This window comes from Neolamprologus brichardi, chromosome 17 (genome assembly GCF_056152115.1).
Source record: "Neolamprologus brichardi isolate AB-2024 chromosome 17, ASM5615211v1, whole genome shotgun sequence".
NCBI lineage: Eukaryota > Metazoa > Chordata > Actinopteri > Cichliformes > Cichlidae > Neolamprologus > Neolamprologus brichardi.
In genome coordinates, this window is record NC_142120.1 from 31,085,743 (window position 1) to 31,107,881 (window position 22,139).

Genomic DNA, 22,139 nt, shown 5'->3' on the forward strand with positions numbered 1-22,139 from the left:
ACTGGAAAAACATATCATGTTTCTGTATCTTTCCAGAAATAATGACAAAGGATCGCTAAAGACTATTTATTGTTTTTGTAGGGTTGGCTACAAAGTGGTGCTAACGGGGTAAATGTTGGAAATCGCACAAGTGCCAGCTAAAGATTTCTGACTTCTTGCCTTCTGACAGTGACTGCAACTGTACCAGAGGAACCTTTGATGTCTGAGAGGATCCTGTGAGGATTTAGGTTTCCAGAGAGAACAGGACAACTTTGCCCTTTACTCTGGTTACAGTTTAGTATAAGAGACTGATGTGGAAGGGAAGGTTAAGCTCACATGCTGTTTTCTGCTGTGTGGAATCTGTTTCCTATATCATTATATTCATTCAGCAAACACTCAGTCTGCCGCTGTATTTTGAATGCCTTCTGCCCATTTTGAATCCAATTAAGCCTCACAAATCATATGGTGTAATCTGTTTAAGAATACCAATATCAAGTCTGCAAAAGCAGCAGCTTTAGGAGTTCTTTAGTTTTGAATCCCAGGACAGTGTTTTAAGCTGCTGTCGTCCGGCAGGAGGTTCAGGCTGCTGAGGTCCCGGACAAACAGACTCAAGGACAGCTTTTACAACAGGGCAATAGCCCTGATCAATGCAAATAGCTGACCTGATTGGCTACCTCCCTGGACTTTTTTAGGGGGAGGTAACAATGTTTAAAACAATAACAATAATAATATTTATATTTATAACAAGGTGCAATAATAATTAATGTGCAATAATAACAGTGTGCAATACACATACACTTATTCTTCTTTTTTATTACAAAGTTATTATACTGTGTTGTGTTGTTTGTGTTGCGTTGTGATGTGTCATATCGTGTCGTGTTGTGTTATATGTAGTGCCGACGTAGGACAGTTTTCCAATTTCATTGTACTACTGTACTATGTATGACTGTGCAATGACAATAAAGAGTTATCTTGTCTTATCTTAATAGGGCTTCACACCTCGGAAAATGCTTGTTTCTGACCTTTTCTGTTTTAAAGAGGAACCTGACTTATTGAATCTTTATGTGCTGCAAAAAATGGCAGTCTCCCAATCTTAGTGTTTAGTTACGACACAGAGGTGTAAGTTAAGTAGTGTTTCTTTATTCATCACTCACTTTTCCATGGTGTAGATCGTTTTATCCAGGATGTTAGTGTAGCCGTGATGTGAGCGCTGGTTATGGTTACAGATGCAATAGAGCTGACCAGAGGGGTTGGATAATATGTTCATATTTTCAAACTGGCGACCATCGATCCATCTACAAGCAACTGCTGATGTGCACAGTCAGGGTAAAAAGAAAGTTTTACACATCTGGTGCATACATCCGGTCTTTGAATGAGGTAAATACAAACTCAGATGGACTACAAAACATGTGCACTGTGTCATTATTTATTTGACATCAGTCGCTGCCTCCATAGGAACTGAGAGGGTAAGTGGCAGCCAGGTGCTGCTAATCAAACACACTTGATTAACTGAAGAGCAGAAAGTGTGAGCGCCTCTATAAATCCTCGTACAGTGGCTTAGAAAGTCATTAAGGAAATATTAAGTTATTCCTTCTTAAGGTTGTTCTAGCTGTTGAATCATGGGGTGTAATACTGACGAGTCTCTTGTGTCTGTGTACAACTCTCAGCTCTGGAGATCATTACAACAAAAAGAAAGGCGGCACACGTAGACTTCTTGTATTCTCGAGGTGGATTAGGTTAGATAGTGACCCACACACAGTGCTGCTAAAAAGTATTTGCCACCTTCTCGATTTCTTAGTTTTTTGCAAATTTGTAACAGTTACAAATTCATCAAACAAATTTTCATTTTTGACAATGATAAACTGATTAAATACAAAATGCATTTTGAAATGATGATATTATTTAGGCTACATCCACACGTACCCGGGTATTTTTGAAAACGCAGATTTTTCTACGCGTTTGCACCTTTCGTCCACACGTAAACGGCGCTTTCGGTCACTGAAAACGGAGATTTTTAAAAACTCCGGCCAGGGTGGATATTTTTGAAAACTCAGTTTTTGCATTTACATGTGGACGAGAAAAACGGAGAAAACGCAGAAAACACAGCGTCAAAGGTGTGCGCCTTTTTTGACGTCACACTGTGCGCCACGTTATTGCTTCGGTGAAATGAATTTCTACAATACTGTTACTGTTAATTGTACTCTCTGCAGTGTTTAAATGCTTACATATACATACACAGTTACTGTCTCTCCACACATACGACTCGGTTCTGCTTCTATGCCCCAGCTTTGTTTACTTTTTCCCACCGAGGCTTCTAGACTTCTGATTGGCCAACATTTCTGCACGGTTAGGAATATATCGCCGCCTGTTGCTTTGGCATGTTCCTAGCAGCGTTTTCCTTCATTTCTGCCTTTACGTGTGGACGGGATTATTTTTTAAAAGGAAAATGGAAAATCTCCTTTTTCAAAAATACCCGTGTACGTGTGGACGTAGCCTAAGTTTGGGACACCAGTATTCCAAACCTACCGATGTGAAGTGTTGCCTTGCTTTTTAATAGCCACAAGGTGGCTGTAGCTCAGGTGGTGGAGCAGGTCATCTACTGATCGGAAGGTTGGTGGTTCGATCCCTGGCTTCCCCAGTCTGCATGCCAAATATCCTTGGGCAAGATACTAACCCCAAATTGCTCTCCGATGCATCCATCGGAGTATGAATGTGTGTGTGAATGTTACTTAGAAAAGCACTTAGAAAAATGTGCTTGTGCGAATGGGTGTGAATGGGTGAATGTACAAGTTGTGTACAGCGCTTTGAGTGCTCAGAAAGAGTAGAAAAGCGCTATATAAGAACCAGTCCATTTACCATTTACCATGAAAATGACTAAACACAATCGTGCTTTGGCCACTGTGTATCACAGCACACTCTTCCCTAAAACAACAATCCAGTGACTTCTCTGTGTGAAGTTTTAATAAACTAAAAGCTATACACAGTGAGGCCTGTGGATTACTTTTTTTCCTGTTTCAGCTCCACATTACATGAAAACACAGATATCCAAATATGGATTAATAAACCCAAACTATCTCCATGACTACATATTGTGCCACTACATGTAACTGTAATATTTTTGTTATTTGGAACAGGGCAATGTGATGAAGCCTGGCAAAGGGTGCTTTTACCAATTTCTTTTGTTTTCGTTTTACTTTGGATGTATTTTTGTTTATACTGGCCAAATCCAAGTGCTGAAGTTAGACTAAAAGAATATTTTGGTTACAGACAGACTGTTTGGGGTGCTTCTTAAATATATCTCCTAATTGTCTCTGTACCTCACACGCAGTTGCAGTCATCTGTGCTGAACAGTTCGATGGTCCTAAGCGAAACACCTAATGTGGTTCTGGAGGGTCTGAGACCCGGGACGGGCTACGTGGTCCAGGTGAGGGCCCGCACTGTAGCGGGCTACGGAGCCTACAGCAAAGACATGCTCTTCCAAACCCTCACCGACGGTAAGTGTGTGGGTGGTTATCTGGAGTGTGTGGAGGTGTTTGTGTGGGTGTGGGTTTTCGTGGTGGAGAGGAAAGCGAGTGTAGGGCTGAGAGAGGGAATGTGAGAGGGTTGCGCAAGAGTGAAATTCTGGCTGTGAAGTGATTAAATTCTCCCTCACTTTCTGTGTGTGTGTGTGTGTGTGTGTCTGTGTCTGTGTGTGTGTGTTTGTGAAGAGTGCTTGCAGTCATGTAAAATGAGCCTTGTAAATTATATTTTCTGTATATTAGAGAGAGAAAAAAGTGTCAGTTATATATTTTCCCTTCCAGAAATGCTCAGCTGTGTGTATGCAAGACTGAAACATATGAGGAGTATGAAATATAATATTTTTTCCTTAATTTGTTTGTGTGTGTGTTCTGCAGATGAATATAAGTCAGAGCTCGGACAGCAGCTCTCTCTGATTGCTGGCTCTCTAGTTGGTGGAGTGTGTATTGTATCACTAGTAGCTATCGCCATCATCTGTACCAGGTAATGCACAGCTGACACACCTGCTCACTTCACACGAAAGTGCACTTAAGTGTCTGTCACTGCAAAATCCAAAGAGGTAGAGATGCTAGACACGTGTCCTATTAAATAACATACTTTTCACTTGTCAGACTATGAACATGAACTGATAGTTAAAACAACAGTTCCCCTCTTTTTTGAGCTTTGAACGAAATGCAAAGGTGTTTGTAATTATGTGGACAAAGCGGCATTTCAGTAGCACAGTTGCAGCTTCCACACATCACGTCTTTAGATCACATTATTTAATGACCGCTGAGGAAATCGATTAGCTGAGAGAGACTGGTAGATGCTCTTTTAAAAGCTGTAAGTGGACTCTGAACAACATATTTTTTTCCAGGATAAATGTTCAGGGCCGATTGGCCATGGAGCATACCACATGAATAAAAATGCCCCTAGCAACAGAATCCCTCACCCATTTTACTAATCCCCTGCTCTCTTTCCTGACATTTGCCATCTGTTTCAAATATAATTATCCAGTAAAACAAATCTGACACCCACAAATATCAATCAAATAAATGTATTTTAACAAAACTCCTTTAAATGAATAAAAGAGCTGCTGCACATGCATTCTTCTATTTCAGCTAAAATGGTGAAAAAAAGAAAAAAATGGAAGTTTATCAACCATATGAGCAGCACCTAGCTCACCGTGCAAGCTATCGCTACTTAAGCGTAAACCAGATAATGGAAGCCTCTGGGAGTGTGTTGTGTGGAGCGTAGCCACAGCTGATGTACCTCCTTTAACTGATGAACATTTTTATATGTTGTTGATGTGACAAAAAATAAATGACAAGTGAAAGTTCTGCATGAATAATTGTACTAAAATGTCCATCCGTCAGTCCATACAAAACACCATCCATCCTTCTATTCGTCATCTTCCACTTATACACAGTCAGGTCACAATGGCACTAAGCCAAGTAGGGTCTTTTCCCCAGCAACACTTTCCAGTTGATCCTGGAGGATCTGAAGTGTTCCCAGTTGCTCCCAATCTCTCGAGTGAGCCCTGAGTCTATTCTAGGATCACCTCATGTTTGGATATACCCAACGACCTCCAATGGAAGGCTCCCTTGAGACCGGGAGGCGCAGGAGATCCCTTTGGATGTCTGAGCTGTTCTCCTTATCTCCAAAGCTGAGCCCATTCCCTCTACAGAGGAAACTGATTTCATTGGTCTTAGTCGTTTGGTCATTACTAGATCTCATGATCACTATTTGCACTATTTGTTGCAGTCTTATGAAAGTTGGACTGTTGGTGGAGTGGTAATCTCATTACCATGACAGTCTGGTACAGCACCAACATCACTGCTGATCTTCTGCCAATCTGTTGGTTCAAGTCACACTGCACTTCCTGTTACTTGGGAATAAGAGGCCATCATATTTGATACTAGCTTCTAAACCCCAACCAGGAGGCAGCATTTCATCATTTTTCCAGTTGGAGACGAGAGGAACTCTGGCAGTCCACCACCTCCTGCTTGACCACTAAAATGAAGTTAAAGCAATGTTGCAAAAGTACCGCTTTGGCACTTCTAGGTGTCGTATTATTAAATTACAGGCATCAGTGCATGAGCAGCTGAATTACTTTATATATAGGGGTAATAAAGGGGTTGAGGACATGATTGGTGGTAGAGAAGAAGAAGAAAAAGATGTGATAGACTAATCTGTTGTTTGTTTTTCATCTTTGATGGGGTTTTTTTGGTGTCATATTATTTGAATTTCGATTGATATTAAACCATGTGAGAAATTTGGAACCAAAAAAATCCCTATTTGTTGCAGCTGTTAAAAAACAAAACGTTTGACTGATTACATTCTGCTTTTTGTAATTCAGCGAGCTTGAAGGTTAGGAACCACTGGTGTCGGCTTTAATAATGTGCTCTATTTTAAAACATTATCAACTGTGTAAAATGTTCATCTTAAACTATTTTCTGGAGCTGTTAAATAAATGTCTTAGGAAGTAAAATAATACTTTTAAAACAAAGTACAGTTGAAGTTACATTAAATGGTACCTTACTATATATACACTATATTGCCAAAAGTATTTGCTCGTCTGCCTTCACACTTATATGAACTTGAGTGACATCCCATTCTTAATCCATAGGGTTTGCAGCTATAACAGCTTCAACTCTTCTGGGAAGGCTTTCCACAAGGTTTAGGAGTGTTTATGGGAATTTTTGACCATTCTTCCAGAAGTGCATTTGTGCTCTAATTGGTCCCAGAAGTGTACGGTCAGGTTGAGGTCAGGACTCTGTGCAAGCCAGTCAAGTTCTCCCACACCAAACGCACTCATCCATGCGTTTATGGACCTTACTTTGTGCACTGATGCACATTTATGTTAGATCAGGAAAGGTCCCCAAACTGTTCCCATACAGTTGGGAGCATGAAATGAAAGAATTACAAGTTCCTCTCACTGGAAACTATGAGGGACAGCCCCAACAAGTACCGTTCTCCTGGCAACCACCAAACCCACAGTCATCCAGATGGAGAAGTGTGATTCGTTGCTCCAGACAACACTTCTGCACTGCTGTAGTCTGTGGCGTGCTTTATACCACTTTATTCATCACTTTGCATGGCACTTGGTGACATAAAGCTGTTGTTCGACCATTGTTCACTGTTCCTGAAGGCCACATGAATTTTGGAGGTCTGTAGAGATTGACTTTGTAGAAAGTTGGTGACCTCTGCGCACGATGCACCTCAGCTCTGTGATTTTACATAGCCTACCACTACATGGCCAAGTTGCTGTTGTTCCCAATCATTTCATCTTTGTTATAATATCACTAACAGTTGATTGTGGAATATTTAGTAGTGAGAAAATTTCACAGCTGGACTTGTTCCACTATCACAGTAACATTCTGGAATTTACCGAGCTCTTGAGAGCGACCCATTCTTTTACAAATGTTTGTGGAAGCAGTCTGCATGCCTAGCTGCTTCATTTTATACACCTGTGGTCATGGAAGTGATTGCAACACCTGAATTCAATGATTTGGATGGCTGCGTTTTGACTTTTGCCAATATAGTGTAGTTTCCACCACTGACAGCTGCAACTCTCTCACCTTAAATGTAGAATCGGTATGTTTACCAGTATGTCTGCTTGCAGTCGCGTGTGTGCATTTAAGTCAAATCCTCTCTGTACACTGTAGTCTTTAACCTTTCGCTGATCAACTGATTCAAGCTCAAACTACACTTGCTGCTGCTATTGCTATTATTGTTAGCTATTTCCAATACTTTTTTATCTGCGTATGGTACTACAAAAACCGAGTGTGGCATTTTCCGAATAATGGTCATTCATGGCCACAGCCACTGACAGCAAGGAGACCTACAAGTTAATCTAACTTGAGATTTTGGATGCATTGGACTATAAAATATTTGTTTTCTTATCCTGTTACGGGGTCACAGATGAACTGGAGCCTGTCCTAGCTGACATTAAGGGAGAGGTGGGCTATGTGAAGTAGAAATATCAAAATTAGAGTGCAAGACCACGAACAAAAGATTCTTATGAAATAACATTGATTGTGTACGCGAAGGGAGCATTTCTAAATGTACTTCACTTATATTTTTTTAAAAAAAGATTTGAAATGACTCCTAGTAGAAATAAAGTTGTAGACCAAAAAATCACGCACAAGTGATGCAAAAAAAAGTATTAAATTATAATATTTAATACGACAAGAGTTTTAAACTAGCTGTGAAATGAGAAATGTCCAAAGTCTCAGTGACCCCATGAACTCCCAGAAATAGCGAGCGGCAAGCTGTCTCTCCTGCGCTCAGTATTAGGTGTCTGCTGTGGAGATCAGTCCACATATTAAAATATTACCGCGTGCATTCCTTTAGTTTCAGCCTCGGAGAGAAGCGGGAAACAAGAGCTGATGACAAAGAGCACGAGCAAGTCACCCAATACTAATGATTTCCTGACAGACTCTCTTAAGCACACTTCTGGAAAACAATTTATTTCACCTCAAAAGAGAAACAGCGAGAGGACAACCAATTAGCATGATCTTTCTGCAACATTTCTATCTTTGAGTTGTGTTATTTTTTTTTTACCTACTCGCCACTTTTTCTTCCCCGTAAATCTCTGTGTCCGTGTTTCTGTCTGCAGGAGAAGGCAGCTGAAGGAGAGCGTATATGGTGACAAGCTGCAGCAGTACAACACAGGAGGAGGTACGACCCCCTCCTAACACTGCACTCTTTATTTCTTTATCGCGATACATAAAATATGATGTGTTAAAACAGTGTGTGTATTCGAGCTTTCTGACTTTCTCCTCAGAGGTGACTCTGAGGCCAGACATGTTCAGTGGACCCACACCCACTGTGACCTTTCCCAGCCTGTCTGAGGGTCACAGTTCACCAGGGGTCAAGATCTACATTGACCCTTTCACCTACGAGGACCCCAATGAGGCTGTGCGGGAGTTTGCCAAGGAAATCGATCCCTCCTGTGTCAAAATAGAGGAAGTCATCGGATCAGGTAGATATTTTAAGTGCCTTCATGTGTTTGGTGACCCTTTCGCTTTCGTCATGTTGTTTCTATAAGCTGCTGAAAGAAAATCTCAGCAAGGGAAAGTCTGTATTTATTTTCAGATGTGTTGAATAACCACTGCATTCATTCAATTCAAGCAAAATCAGTTGAAGGTTGAGATGAAAAAATAACCACAATCACAGCACTGCTATCCTCTACAAAGTGCCTCAAAACACAAGCTAGAAAAGCAAACCTTGGTTTATTTAATGAAACCAACCGCCATGTGAAGGAGCAGATCCTCTACAGCAAATTAATCAAATTCCTCAACTGTGCCAGGGTTTAGTGTGAATGAGGAAGATCTGGAATCACACAATGCCAGTTTATTATTTTGCTTTATTTTTCCTTTGAAGTCAGGAGAGATGTTTTATTCATGTTGAAAACTTTCACAGGAATAAATTAAAACGGTCTTCATGCATTCTCTTTGGCTATCTGCACTCTCACTGTAAAAATGCTCTATGATGTTTGGCAAACAGAGAACGCTGAGAGTCCCAGGGCTGCTGGGGGGGGGGGTTGGCTATTGGATGAGAAAAGGAGAAAGTAAAAGAGGAAGGAAAGAAAAACAAGGAACACCTTTAAAGTATAAAGCTGAGTGTGAGTTATCATCCACTTCAGTTATCAGTCGTTGGGCTTCAGTATCGTGCAAAGGTCTTAAGCCACCCCTCATTTCACTGGAAAATAAATGCGGCAGTTTTATTGAAGTGTGAACACAGTTTGTACAATTCAAACAAGCTTGAAAGTCAATATTTTGTATGACCAACTTCATTCTTCAGCACAGACTAAACTTTCTTTTTTTCTTCCTTACACCGCTGAGTGAAATGCAACTCCAAAACCATGACTAAGCCTCCATTGTGTTTTATATGGTGGCTGTACACACTCATTGTTGTACCTCTATTCTCATCCACTTCATAATAATGACATACAGCTTTCAAGAATGGCTTCTTTACCATTTTTGACGTGGCTTTGGGAAACAGTGGATGAATTAATTGGGGGCCTGATGCATCTTTCAGGGCATCCACATTCAGATTGGATGAAGGGTTTGGGAGTTTCAGGTCCTAAATATGTGCCACTCTCTTTTTAAAGGCACAAAAGGTAGTTGGACAGTTGAGTCAAAAGCTATTTCAGGTAGGTGTGGGCAATTCCTTCGTTATGTCATTATCCCTTAAGCAGATAAAAGGCCTGAAGTTGATTTGAGGTTTGATTTGGAAGATTTTGCTATAAACAGACAACATGAAAGGAGCGCACCATGCAGGTGAAACAAGCCATCCAGAAAAAAACCATCTGAGAAAGTGCTACAATATTAGGAGTGAGTGACCTGGAAGATAACAGTGGTGGATGATTGCAGAATCATCCACCAAATTTCCCCTTGTGGGATAATTACAGGATTTTTCTAATCATTTCCATGGTGAAGAGGAAACCCCTTCACAACAGCCAACCAAGTGAACAACACTCTCCAGGAAATAGGCGTATCGATATCCAAGTCTACCATAATAAGAAGACTGCATGAAAGTAAATACAGAGGATTCACTGCAAGGTGCGAGCCACTCATAAGCCTCAAGAATAGAAAGGCTAGATTGGACCAGCCTGCTAAAGCACTGAAAGCTGGTGCAGTAAAGGCCTGGCAGAGTATTAAAAAGAAGAAAACGCAGCATCTACTGATGTCCATGGGGTCAAGACTTCAGGCTGTTATTACCAGCAAAGGCTTTTAAAACAAGTATTAGAAACTAACAATTTATTTTCAGTTATTTAATTAGTTCAGTTGCTTTTGACCTGCATTTGAAATGAAGCGATTGTGTTAAGAGCCTTACATTTATATGCAATCTTTTTGTTCAACCCATTAAATTAAAGCTGAAAGTCTTCACTTCAGCTGCAGTTGTTTCATTTAAAGTTAATTGCCTCTGTACAAATATTTATGGACCTAACTCCTTCTTCTTCTTTTGTCCCTTCTGCAAACTTGGCACACCGTGTTGAGACATTAGTTTTCAGGTCTTTGCTCTTTGGGAATCACTTTGTTGGTGCCAGAACAAACTGTTTTCTCTTTCATGTTTTCCATGGAGTCACCTAAAATGGTAACATATGTGTTTCCATGACAGTTTGCTACTACAAAGTGCCTAAAGATACAACTTAAAATGCTTTGCTAAGTTGTCTGTTACTGGTTCATCCTTGAGTTACTTATGCTGGATAGGTCAAAGAAAAAAAGATTTCCTCCAAAAATGTTCAGGACTAGACTGAAAATGAGCCAAAAAAAAAACATCCAGTGTCCAAAGACAAATCCACAGAAAGCTGAGAAAATTAGTGCTCAAGACTACATTAAAAAATCAAATATGACAGCTTAGAATCAAAATATAAAGAAATGAATTGTAGCCCAAGACCTTTGCACATACATAGCCAATAAGAACTGATTATATAACGATATTAGAGCTATGTATTTATGTTTACTATGGTTCTATCCCCCCCAGAAAAAATTTGCATATATTTATTGTTTGTTATCAGGACGTCAGAAAAGGGGACTCACACTCTCAGACACGACCAGTGTCTGTGTGACAGTTTTAAAGAAAGCGATCTGGAGCTGCAGCTAAATTTAATAGGATCTTTCTTCACTCATGCTCTGCCAGGTTTTCTGAAATTTGGTTACTCGTGTTTGAACAGTATTACTGAGCGACAAATAAAGCCGAAGCACTGAAGCCATACCTCTGCCTCACAGGAATAATAGAATTAAGCCTGTATGTATTCTCTACCAGATGTTCAGGACTGTTGTTTGCTACAAGTAGATTTTGAAAGGTAATATTAATGCTCATTGATTTAGTTTTTTCAAAGATTTATATGTTGATCATATTTGCATTATTGTTTTAGATCTTATATCACAGCATTAGGCCCACAAAGGTTGGAGGTTCACTTTAAACTATCATTTGGTTAATGGGAGGGAAGCGAATATGGATTCTTCAATATTGCAAGTAAGGTGATAGTTCAGTATGGTGCTTTCTTGAAGATGGTTATTTTGGCAAAGTGGATTCAGATTTGAATATATATTAAGCTGATATGAATTATTTTTCACATTAGTCAAGGTGTGAATGGGTATATGACTGCTCCTGTTTGTCCTTTGTTTTAGAGCAAGATTGCATAAAATCTTTCTGGTCAAATTTCGTGAAACTTATTACTGTTTAATAATATATAAAAAAAAAATAACTGCCAGAGGCAGATGGTTGCTGTTACTCTCACATTTCAGCTCTTTTTGGCTTTTTACCCACTGGAACTGCAAGCGTAGCTGCTGTCAACTCAAATAAAGCGTTATTTTTTTATCTGACCTGGGTTCCCTGTCTGGACCATGGCGCTGTCTCTTTGCTGGTCAAGTGTGAGATGGAAAAGAAAGGATCACCTCCACCATGAATTTTAGCTGTGATGCCCCTGTCATTGTTAATGTTGTTACTATGTAACCAACCTCTTTAAATGGAACAGTTCATTTCAGCCAGTTGCCGTCACAAGTGATGGGCAAAAACTGTGTAGCCAGCAAGTAACCAAGACTTTTACTGAAGAAGAATTTTACTGAGTAGTTCAGTTTTCTTTCGGCACTTTGGTAAGTTGAATAGCTATCCTGCGATAATGCAATTTGATTCTGTGAATACATTTTGTTAAAAAGTATAAAAGGTACATTTAATTTGTAGCATTCCCATATCCTAGAAAGTGACCACCGAGAGTTGATCAGGTTCTATAAATCTAAACATTGACTGTGTGCATTTCATCCACAAATTTATATCTTTACAGCCAATATGTGATGTTAAGCATTTTATTGAAAATTAATCGAGAGACATTTTTTTCATCTCCCTTGAGATGTTCTGCTAAACCTTAACTGTAGCCACCGTCAGCTTCTTCTAGTTTGTTGGCCATGACAACTGACACACTTATCAATTGCCCAATTACTTTTTAACCTTTGACACTGAGGGTGTGTTAATCAATGCAACACATTTGTTGAAGTCCTGGAATTAAAGCTAAATGTCTGCACTTTAATCTTTCTATATTTTTTGGATTCAACAGTAGTGGTATATGGAGGCAAAAATGCAAAATTTCTTATAGACCTAAGTCTGTTTCTTATTGGTCATAATTTATGGTCAACAAGAAACAGGAGTAAAACGTTATTCTTCAGATCTTACACTTTGATAACTCATTACTTATTCTTCTTTTGACCAAAACCAATCACACTCAAAGCGATTGAGCTCACGGTGTTAAAGGTTGTGAATTAGAACTGCTGTGGGCTTTGGTCCGTTGAGGTACTCTGAGAGGCTTTTGGTAATCCCTCCCCCGTTTCTCGGTTTATTTCCCTCAGCAAAAGGGTTTCTCACCTAAGCCAGAGGTGACAGAGGAGGGCTGAAAACTGCAAGGATGGAGGAGAAAATATGAGCCCGAGTAATATGAGATGGGGACCTTGAACCCTTAAACAGACGGATCTCTACCTTTCTAAGTGATAGTGAACGTTTATCCATAGCTGTTTGCCTTTTGTTTTTAATCTGTGTATTTCTTTGATACTTCCTCCTATGTCGAGCTCCCTCTGTGATTCAGCCCCCTCTGGAGTTTCACTTTGTTTGTGTATAGCGAAATGCTAAACAAAGAACCGAAAGGGGGGTGGGCTGGGGGGCGGGGAGGAAGCAGAACAACAGATTGAGCAGCGAAGATAAAAGAAGAAAGCACCCCGAGGAGATAATAAAAATATCTCACCTTACTCCCTCATCCTCTCCCTCTGCGATAACACCCTCTCCTTTCCTCCTTTTGTATTACTATCACTGACACTGTAGGAATTGTCCTTCACAAAAAGCACTTTATTTGACTGAAGACAAATCATGAAACACTTAAATTTATAAAAGGAAGTAGCAACCATATCTCATCTGACAGTTCTTTACTAAGCAGCATACTTAGATATAATGTAGACTCAAGAATGTTTATAATACAGCCTAAATCTTTCCTTTGATTTTCCCATCATCTCTTTGACCTCGTCTGTTTTCCAAAGAGCGGTGACATGTCATCTGACATGGCCTCTCTTGGAGAAAAAACCCCATCCTTCCATCCCTGCCTCGTCCTTATTATCATTGCCTGCTCATAACCACCCCTCGCGCTTTTCATAACAGCCCTCTCTCTGTCATCCCCTTCCCGTTCATTTTTTCTCTCCCTCTCCGTCTGTGCGTCGGCTGGTTTACGGTGGTGACAGTAGATAGTTTTTAATGAGCAGTAAGATGTGGAGCAGAGATCACAGTGAGACAGGACGGCACAGCCTGGCATCCAATTCCCATTACTCATCCATTATTCACGCGCCGATTTTTATCTCTGGGATGAGGACTTTTATTTTGAAGTGACATTCAATTTTCATGTCCCCAATCAGCATAAAGCTGCATTTATTTTGACAAAAGACATCTGTGTCACAGAAAGGGAATTTTTTGTGCAAGGAATGAGTTCATTGAAGTTACAACCTTCACAGCAAAACACAAAGAAAACCATAATGAGAGACACGTGAACTATTGAACCTCAAATCTATAGGTTACGCTTGATCTCCTACTGAATTTGTAAGTTTACTCGCTTCCAAAGAAATAAACAGTCTCTAATTTTTATGGTAGTTTAATTTTAATCGAAAAACTAAAATTAAAAACAAAACAAAACTATACGAGGAATAGAGCATGAGGGAGAACACAACAAAGGGCAAGACTGAGACTATAGCTGTGTCCCAAAACGTCGGCTGCATCCTTTGGAGGACCCGGCCTTCGCGGTCTACGTGGGCCGGGTCCTTCAAAGACCGAGAAGGCTGGAAGTGCGAGGCTGTGAAATGGGACGGTCTAGCCTTCAGATTTGCGTTTGCAGATTTGAGTTTAATAAACTTGGCCGTCTGCTCCTTTCTATCTAAAATATAACAGGACACTGGCGTAAATTCTCGACCGTCTCACACTTCTGTTTAATCAGTTTTCTGTTTAACGTTTATTCAGCTGTGTGAAAATCCCGGAGGAACCCACCCGATGGATTAATAAAGTTTTATTTAATCTAATAATCTAATAACTTCTCAGCCAAACCGATTTACTCCAGAACAAATAAAACACCTAAAAAAGGCAAACAATTACATTTTTAAGTTATCTGAGTGACTTATATATATCATGTTTAACCTGAGTAGCGAAAGAGCGGGGGTCTGAAAACGATGAAGCCGGGAGTCCGCTGCTCTCGCCGGCTGGAGTGACTATTGAACCCCCCGGCTTGCTATCGAGCTGGTGGGTAACAGATGTCTCCGAAAACGTCGGCACACTTTTGCAAATATGCGATGTCTTGATAAACCAAGCAGATATTTGTAATTTACACGGCTACTTTCTCGCCTGAAAATATGTTAAAAGTTTATTTTGTGGCCCAGAAAGATTAATAAGAGTCATTTTAAAACTTAGAAGCGGCCGCCATTGTTGGCAGCTGAAATTTGGCTGGGCCGCGCTATGAATTCTGGGATATGGTAGGCCACGAAGGACACACCCGACCCATCCTTCAAATTTGGGGAAATGAAGGACGCATTTGTTGGCCGCATTTGAAGGAGTCGACGAATTGGGACAGCCTTCGTCGCCTGGCTGTGACGTAATCGGCCTTCAAATGCGGCCTCTTTTGGGACACAGCTAACATGTACACACAGACGATAACGAGGGAACAGCCAGCAGGCAGAAATCACCTGAAACTAATTACAAATGACAAGACGGGGGAAGTAGATATGAATACAAAGCACAAGAGACAAGAGGTCATCAAAATAAAACAGGAAATGACATAACGGACTAAAAGGATCTCATTTTACAGTAAAAAAAAAAAATCAGATATATTGTTATAATGTTAATGTGCAGCACATACTCATGCACAAAAAGCATGAAGTAAACACTCTGTTATTAAAAGTTTTATTAAAGGTAAAATGAATCTCCTTCGCGTATTTTGTTATTATTTGGAGAAGTTGCATTTGCTTGTATTTTCTTATTCCACCTTGGTGACTTGTTGTGAACTGATGTTATGTTAAAAAAAGAACATGAATTATTTTCCTTTGTTCCAAACACTTTGGAAGCACAGCCTTTGGGCAGGTCACTTACTGAGGGTGGGACTCTATAAGAAGGTAGATAGTAGCATGCACTTCAACTGCATTAGCACATAAATTGTGGTATTTTGCATGCTGTATTGTCCATATTGTGTATTGTATTTATTTCTGCTGTAGTGAGTATACAGAGGAAGGAAAATCGTAGTGTTTCGGCCATCGGTCCGCTCTGTTATGGAGGTGCTACGCAGTATATCTTCAATAAAGCAATGCAAAAACTAAAAATGCTGATGGGATTAGCAGAAAGAATAATCATGTGACTTGTGAAACCTGGTTGTTTCAAAAGTCACAATAAGGAAATGTAAAACAAAAAAAAGAAAAAAGGCGCATTGTTAACGTTGTTATAGTTTATAGTTGAATTACGACACGTGACTGATGATGGGGTCAAAATGTCTCTGCTCATTTTGACCCTTTTTTTTACATTTCTTTTAGACTCTAATGAAAAGGCAAACCTAGCAGCGCACTATTTCCATCCAGCACTTTAACCCGGGCCGACTTTATTTAACTGAGAGATTATATTTGAGGAATATGTGCAAAACCAAGTATCCAAGCAACAACAGTGGCACTGTCCCTTTTATCTTGTTTGCCACCTCTGCTACACAACCTTTCCTCACCCTTGAGCCGTTATTGAGGGGATCCAATTTTTGTTGTTCTTTCATTCTGAAAAATAAATAAAATAAAAAATAAAAAGTGCCCTTGAGCAAAACCCCTTGACCTCAATCTAATCCGGTGAAGCTGCTCAGTGGCCATCAGTATGACAGCGAGGGTGCAGATGGCAGCTTTTAGACTTTTAGTGTTTGAATGTTTAACTTGCACTCCGTCACACACACGGCTCTCTAAGTCATCCAATTGAAAAGAAGAATGTGCTCAGTATGAACTCGAGCCTCTTTTTTTTTTTATTTGAGTCCCGTTTTACACTATTAATGGGATTAAAATGCAATCATTTAGTATACCATTTTATTGGTAAATTGTTTATTTAAGAGTTCAAAGTTAAGGAATACTTTAGTGCACATTTTTTGTCCTGTTGGGGAAAAAAACGGAATTTGCTTTAATTTGACTCCTTTTATATTTTCAGGCGAGTTCGGTGAGGTATACAAAGGTCGCCTGAAACCTGTGGGGAAAAAAGAAATCCCTGTGGCCATCAAGACCCTGAAGGTGGGCTACTCTGAGAGGCAGAGGAGGGACTTCCTGTCAGAGGCCTCAATCATGGGCCAGTTTGACCAACCAAATATCATCAGACTGGAGGGCGTGGTCACCAAGAGCAGGCCTACGATGATAATCACAGAGTTCATGGAGAATGGAGCACTGGACTCATTTCTCAGGGTAACTGCTACACTTTAGACCACTTTCAGGATCGGGTTATCTAAATGTTTGCTTAAGGTTCCTATGAGGGGAAATTCCCAAGGAATAAGGAGTGCGACCGCACAGCTACTGTCCAGAGAGGGTCGATGTATTTAACCATTAATATAAACTGCGTCAACCCCAACATAGCCAAGCTTACTAAAGTTTAATAATTAAGGCTTACTACACTTTTCTCCAACGTAAACAGAGGGAAAAAAGGCTTTCCACATTTACAGCAAGTTTTTGCCTAGCAACTCTAAGAACAACCATCACTTGTCTGGACAGCACTGCTCAGCAGCTCAAGGTGCTAATGGTGTGGTTGGTCAGGTTCAGTTCCCAACCATTTATCATCTAGAACGCAACATGAGGCTTAAGAAAAATGAAGATAACATCACCTTCAGCCTGACAGGAAGAAACACACGATTTACACTCTGAAATACAAATGATAAAAATTACGATTGAGCATCACACATTGACATGGTACAGTGTTATATCACATGCTTTTGGGATATTTAATACCTCTACCAGATCTGGATCTGTTCATTTATTAGGCATACCTAATAAACCGGTAACTGAGTATAGGCACCTTCACCTTCGGTTCAAACTAAATAACCAAACAGAGCAACAGTTGGAGAGACGAGGACTGTAAGTTTTTGAAGAAATAGACACAAAGACAGAAATAGCCTCCTGCGCTTCCCTTTCTCCTCTCTTCCTTCCTGTGCTCTTTCCGCCTCATCCTGCCAGCCTGGCTGTCTGTCAGTCTGTCCGTCTCTTTGATCCTGCCCTCCTTTTGAGGCGCTTCTAAAAACAGAAAGAGAAACTCTTTGATGTTTGGTTCTCACAGCATGACCCCTTTTGACTCAGAAATCACCCGATGACTCATGCACACACACAGACACACACATTCACAAACACAATGATCGATCTTACTGGTGTTGCTGTCCTAGCGTGACCATCTTGGAGGCACAAGACCCAAAAGATCAATGCCGTGTGTGTGTGTGAGTGTGCCTAGAAGAAGGTCTTTGCCTGCAGAGGATTAGGCTAGAGGAGCATCAAAGGTGAGGTTTGATGCGCAAAGTGAATTAAAAGACACACACACACACCTTCGACTGCAGAGATGTCAGTGGGGGATGTCAGTGATGTTTATAAGAAACAGAGACAGCCTGGCCCAGAGGTGAGGTAGCAAAAAGGCAAATATTTTGAGTTTTATCAAAAAATCCAACAAAGCCTCCAGCAGCTCTAAACAGGAACGTTCTTAACTTTCCAAGCCACCTTTGTATAGTCTTGGTCAACTTGCTTTCGTTCTTTCCTTCTCTCTTTCTTTTTTTTGTACTTCTTTTTCTTATTCAGTACTATGCAAAAGTCTGGAGCGACCCTTCATTTCTTCATATTTTTTTATTCCAAGGAGACTGACTTTCTTTAAATGTTTCCAAGCGGTCTTGAGCAACGGCTTTCCAGACTTTCTGAAGGTCTTCCAAAGTTTTTCTTCTTTGGACATTGGCTGCTTTTTCATTCATTTTCAATCCAGTCCTTCCACCTGCCCATTTTCACATGAATGTTTGTTGTAACTCTGAATTAACAATCATTAGGAATAAAAATGAATCTACCTCAAGGAATAAAGCACTGTTTTGTCCACACATGACATGCAGCTGGGCAAATAACCAACTTTAAATTATGTCTATGGGCAATTTATTATTATCAGCTTGTCACAAAAACACATCATTTGTTCCAATTTCTTTATTTGAGTCTGCGAAGAATGCAGACCGTTCTCATTCCTGACGATTTGTTACGTCCCGAGGCATCCCATAGAAACGCAAAAGGTACTCTCCTGTGTCCCTTTGATATGCACCGGATTGTGGGTGGAATTCAATAGAATGACACTCCTGGCGGTAACACACGCTCCAGCCGTGTATTCCAGCCCAAACCCAACCTTAATCCTAACTCTAACCATAACCTTATCTCTAACCTTAACTAAAGTCTTAATTGTATCAGATAGTGTTTTCTAAAGCAATTAGTGATGAGAAAGTAAAATAAAGGTACATGTGTAGATTCATTCCCAAGCGGTTGTCATGTTTCCTGACATTTCCGAACGTGTAACACGCAGAGGGGCTGGGTGGCCGAGAGCGTAACATGCCGAGGATTTGTCACACACACAATATGTTACATTTTGGGATGAGAACATGTTGGAAGAATGCCAAGAAATGATAAGGAAAAAATCCAGCAAAGACCTGATACAGGACCTGAGAGATGCATCTGCTGATCCATCTGCTGTTTAATGAAGCCTCATCAGAAATAGTCTCGGTGGAAGGGTGGCTGTCAAGAAGCCATTGTTAAGGATGGGAAACGGGGAGAAAAGGTTCTGCTAAATTACACCGGAATTGGACTGAAAATCAGTGACAACAGGTCTTACGGATGATGATGAATCCAAATTTGAAGGTTTAGTTCAAATCCTTTGGGGTCATTATCTTACAGTATGAAATGCTTTGTGGCAACTGTTGTCATTTGGTGCTATGTAAGTAAACCTGAACTGAGAATGAATTGAGATCCTCATCAGTATGTACCAAGGAGGTCAGGAATGAGGTACAGCAGTGAGTGTCTACAGCCATCTGTGACTTTGACACGATTTGGGGCTGCACTTCAGTCAGTGAAAGGCAGCCACCATACCATACTATTTATACACTGTCTGATTGGCAACAGCTTCGTTTTTGACTATGACAATGACCTCAAACACATTGTCAATGCAGTAAAAGCATAACTGGATAGAAAAACACACAATAAACACTATCAGTCATGGATTAGCCTCCCGAGAGCCCGGACCTCAACATTATTGAAGTAGTGTGGGATCATCTTTACAGAGATTAGAACAAAATGCAGCCAACATCCAAAGAGGAGCTTTGAATGTCCTAAAAGAAGCCTGGAGAAGTATTTCTGAAGATGACTTGAAGAAATTACAAGAAGGTTTTTATAGAGTTTGAGTATTTGGCTATTAGATCTCAGCTGAAGCTACAAAATAGAGCAGGGCCCAATGTTGCTAATAGCACAGGACCTCCTGGAATTTACATACAGGTGGTGGCAGAGAGGAAGCAGATGGAGATTTTGAGCTTCTGAGGAGACTTGTCACATGAATGAGAGTCTGAAAGGCACTATGGCAGAGAAGCATTGAGTTAAAGGCTGATTGGCTAGCAGAAGACGTGCAAAAAGAAAATGCTCAGAGCGATGATGACAGAATTAAGTTTGAAAGCGTGGAAAAGCCGAAGTGATGTAAAGAATAGACTAGCAGCCTGAACACCCAGGAATGCAGACAGATGAATGTGAAAAGCTTTTCCTTATTGAACGTCAGCATAAACTGCATTTCAGGCTGTGATAAACAATAAAGGTGGTCATGCACCTTGTTTGCTTAAACTTATTTTAAACTAGCTGACATCCAGCTACATCTGACGGCAAAAAGGCTTTGTAGAATTTCCAGCTGTCTACTTTGTATTGGTCCAAAATGCCTGCTGTAACACTTTTATCACAGCGTTTCAATTAACTCTTTTCAGGGTGTTTTTCACACACGCACTGCTGCCCTGAACTTTTCTGTTCGTCACCCGACTGTAAGCTCCGTGTGGGGAAAAAAGCAAATATCCCACATGGTCACAGTAAACAGTCTTGAACCCTGCAGATCCTTTGTACAAAGTCTATGTGATGTTCAAGAGAAGAGTGCAGGTAATAATGTGGAGTGGTTATCTTGTTTCCTGCCTCTTGCACACCCTTTCCAGGACGCACAACTATCTAAACCGAACGGGGCATCTGAAGCTTAAAAAAGCGTTTGAAGGGAACTCTCTACGGCTGTGTGCCGCATGTGCGGAAGGTCAACTGCAGATCACTGCTCAGAGTTCACGTGTGAAAAATAGCTTAGTAGTAAAAGCATTTGTTATATTAGCGTTGACACAGTTTGCAATTTCTTGGTCCCTTTTCAGTTTTTTTTAATTACCGTTATTTATTGAAGGATAGTCGTCCTTTGAGTATATCACATTTACACACCTGGAAGCTGCAAATTTTAACCACAGTCTGACTTGCTGGGCTCTAGGGGGTTAAAGGCTTTTCCTAAGGGCACCACAGTGGTTGTAAGGAGGAAAGGTCAAAGGGATTCATTTTCACTCTTCCACCTAGATTTCAGCCTTCCGGTCATAAACCTGTTTCTGTAACCTTCTGGCCAACACGCAGCAGGACGTGTGCTTGAAGATTTTAGTGTGTCGGTGTATGCAAAGTTATTAAAGCAGTCAGAAGTAAGAAGCAATAGTTGGGTTTCACATGCTGTATTTTAAGCCTGTGCCAGCCTCTGCCAACACGAACACAGTATGAGCAAAGAAGTGAAAGCAGAAAATGGAATCTTCTTACTTGCATCATCTTGATCAAATTCTTTTTATGCAACTTTAACACAACGTACCACATGTACACACCATCATCACCAAATAGGGAAGGGGGGGGGGGGGGGTAAAAAATGTTTTTCTTTTATGACATTTTCAGTGAAGTGGTAATAAATCTTCTTACCTGCAAGATTCTTTCTAAAGCACTAAAGTGAAAAAGTCTGATAATGGAAAATAAGAATAATCCTGTCGGTTCATGGTTTCACAGCAAAATGATGGGCAGTTCCCAGTGATCCAGCTGGTTGGTATGCTGAGGGGCATCGCATCTGGAATGAGGTACTGACACTCACACCCAGACGCGCACACACACACACACATATCCCACTACAGAAATCCATTTTACTATAAAGATGGAGAAGAAACTTTTTCTAATCTTTCAGACATGGGTATGAGGATTTAGATTTCGTTCTGGTGATATCAGTTCTTTCAGATGTTGAGATTTCATGTGGTGATATTCGATGCTGTCTGGACATGTGCATCAGCAGCTTGAGATGCACTGTCTCCACATCCTGACGACTCCTTGCATGGACACATACATTGATATGAGCACGCACATAAACACATGCAACCTCCGCTATACGCTGCATTTGAATCCACTGGTAAAACTGCAAATTTTCAGCTTGGCAGACACACACACAAACTCACGCACACTAGAGCCTATCTGTGTTAAATGCAGGCTGTGATAGCACAAAAACATGTTACTGTATACACATACATTAAATCCTATTCCTGTTTTATCGAGGTAGCTGGCAGTGATAACATGCACTCACAGGCAAACACACACACACACACACAC

General features: G+C 40.5%; 1 protein-coding gene across 1 annotated transcript in view; it reads left to right on the top strand.

Annotated features, from left to right (window-relative positions):
* Positions 1-22,139, top strand: part of LOC102794561 (ephrin type-B receptor 1-like) — a 120,668-nt gene that overhangs the window by 80,910 nt on the left and 17,619 nt on the right. The window contains exons 10-15 of the mRNA XM_006804012.3: positions 3,308-3,473; positions 3,873-3,978; positions 8,096-8,157; positions 8,264-8,461; positions 16,669-16,916; positions 21,552-21,619. Coding sequence (XP_006804075.2) covers positions 3,308-3,473; positions 3,873-3,978; positions 8,096-8,157; positions 8,264-8,461; positions 16,669-16,916; positions 21,552-21,619 — 848 coding nt within the window. The remainder of the gene's footprint in view (positions 1-3,307; positions 3,474-3,872; positions 3,979-8,095; positions 8,158-8,263; positions 8,462-16,668; positions 16,917-21,551; positions 21,620-22,139) is intronic.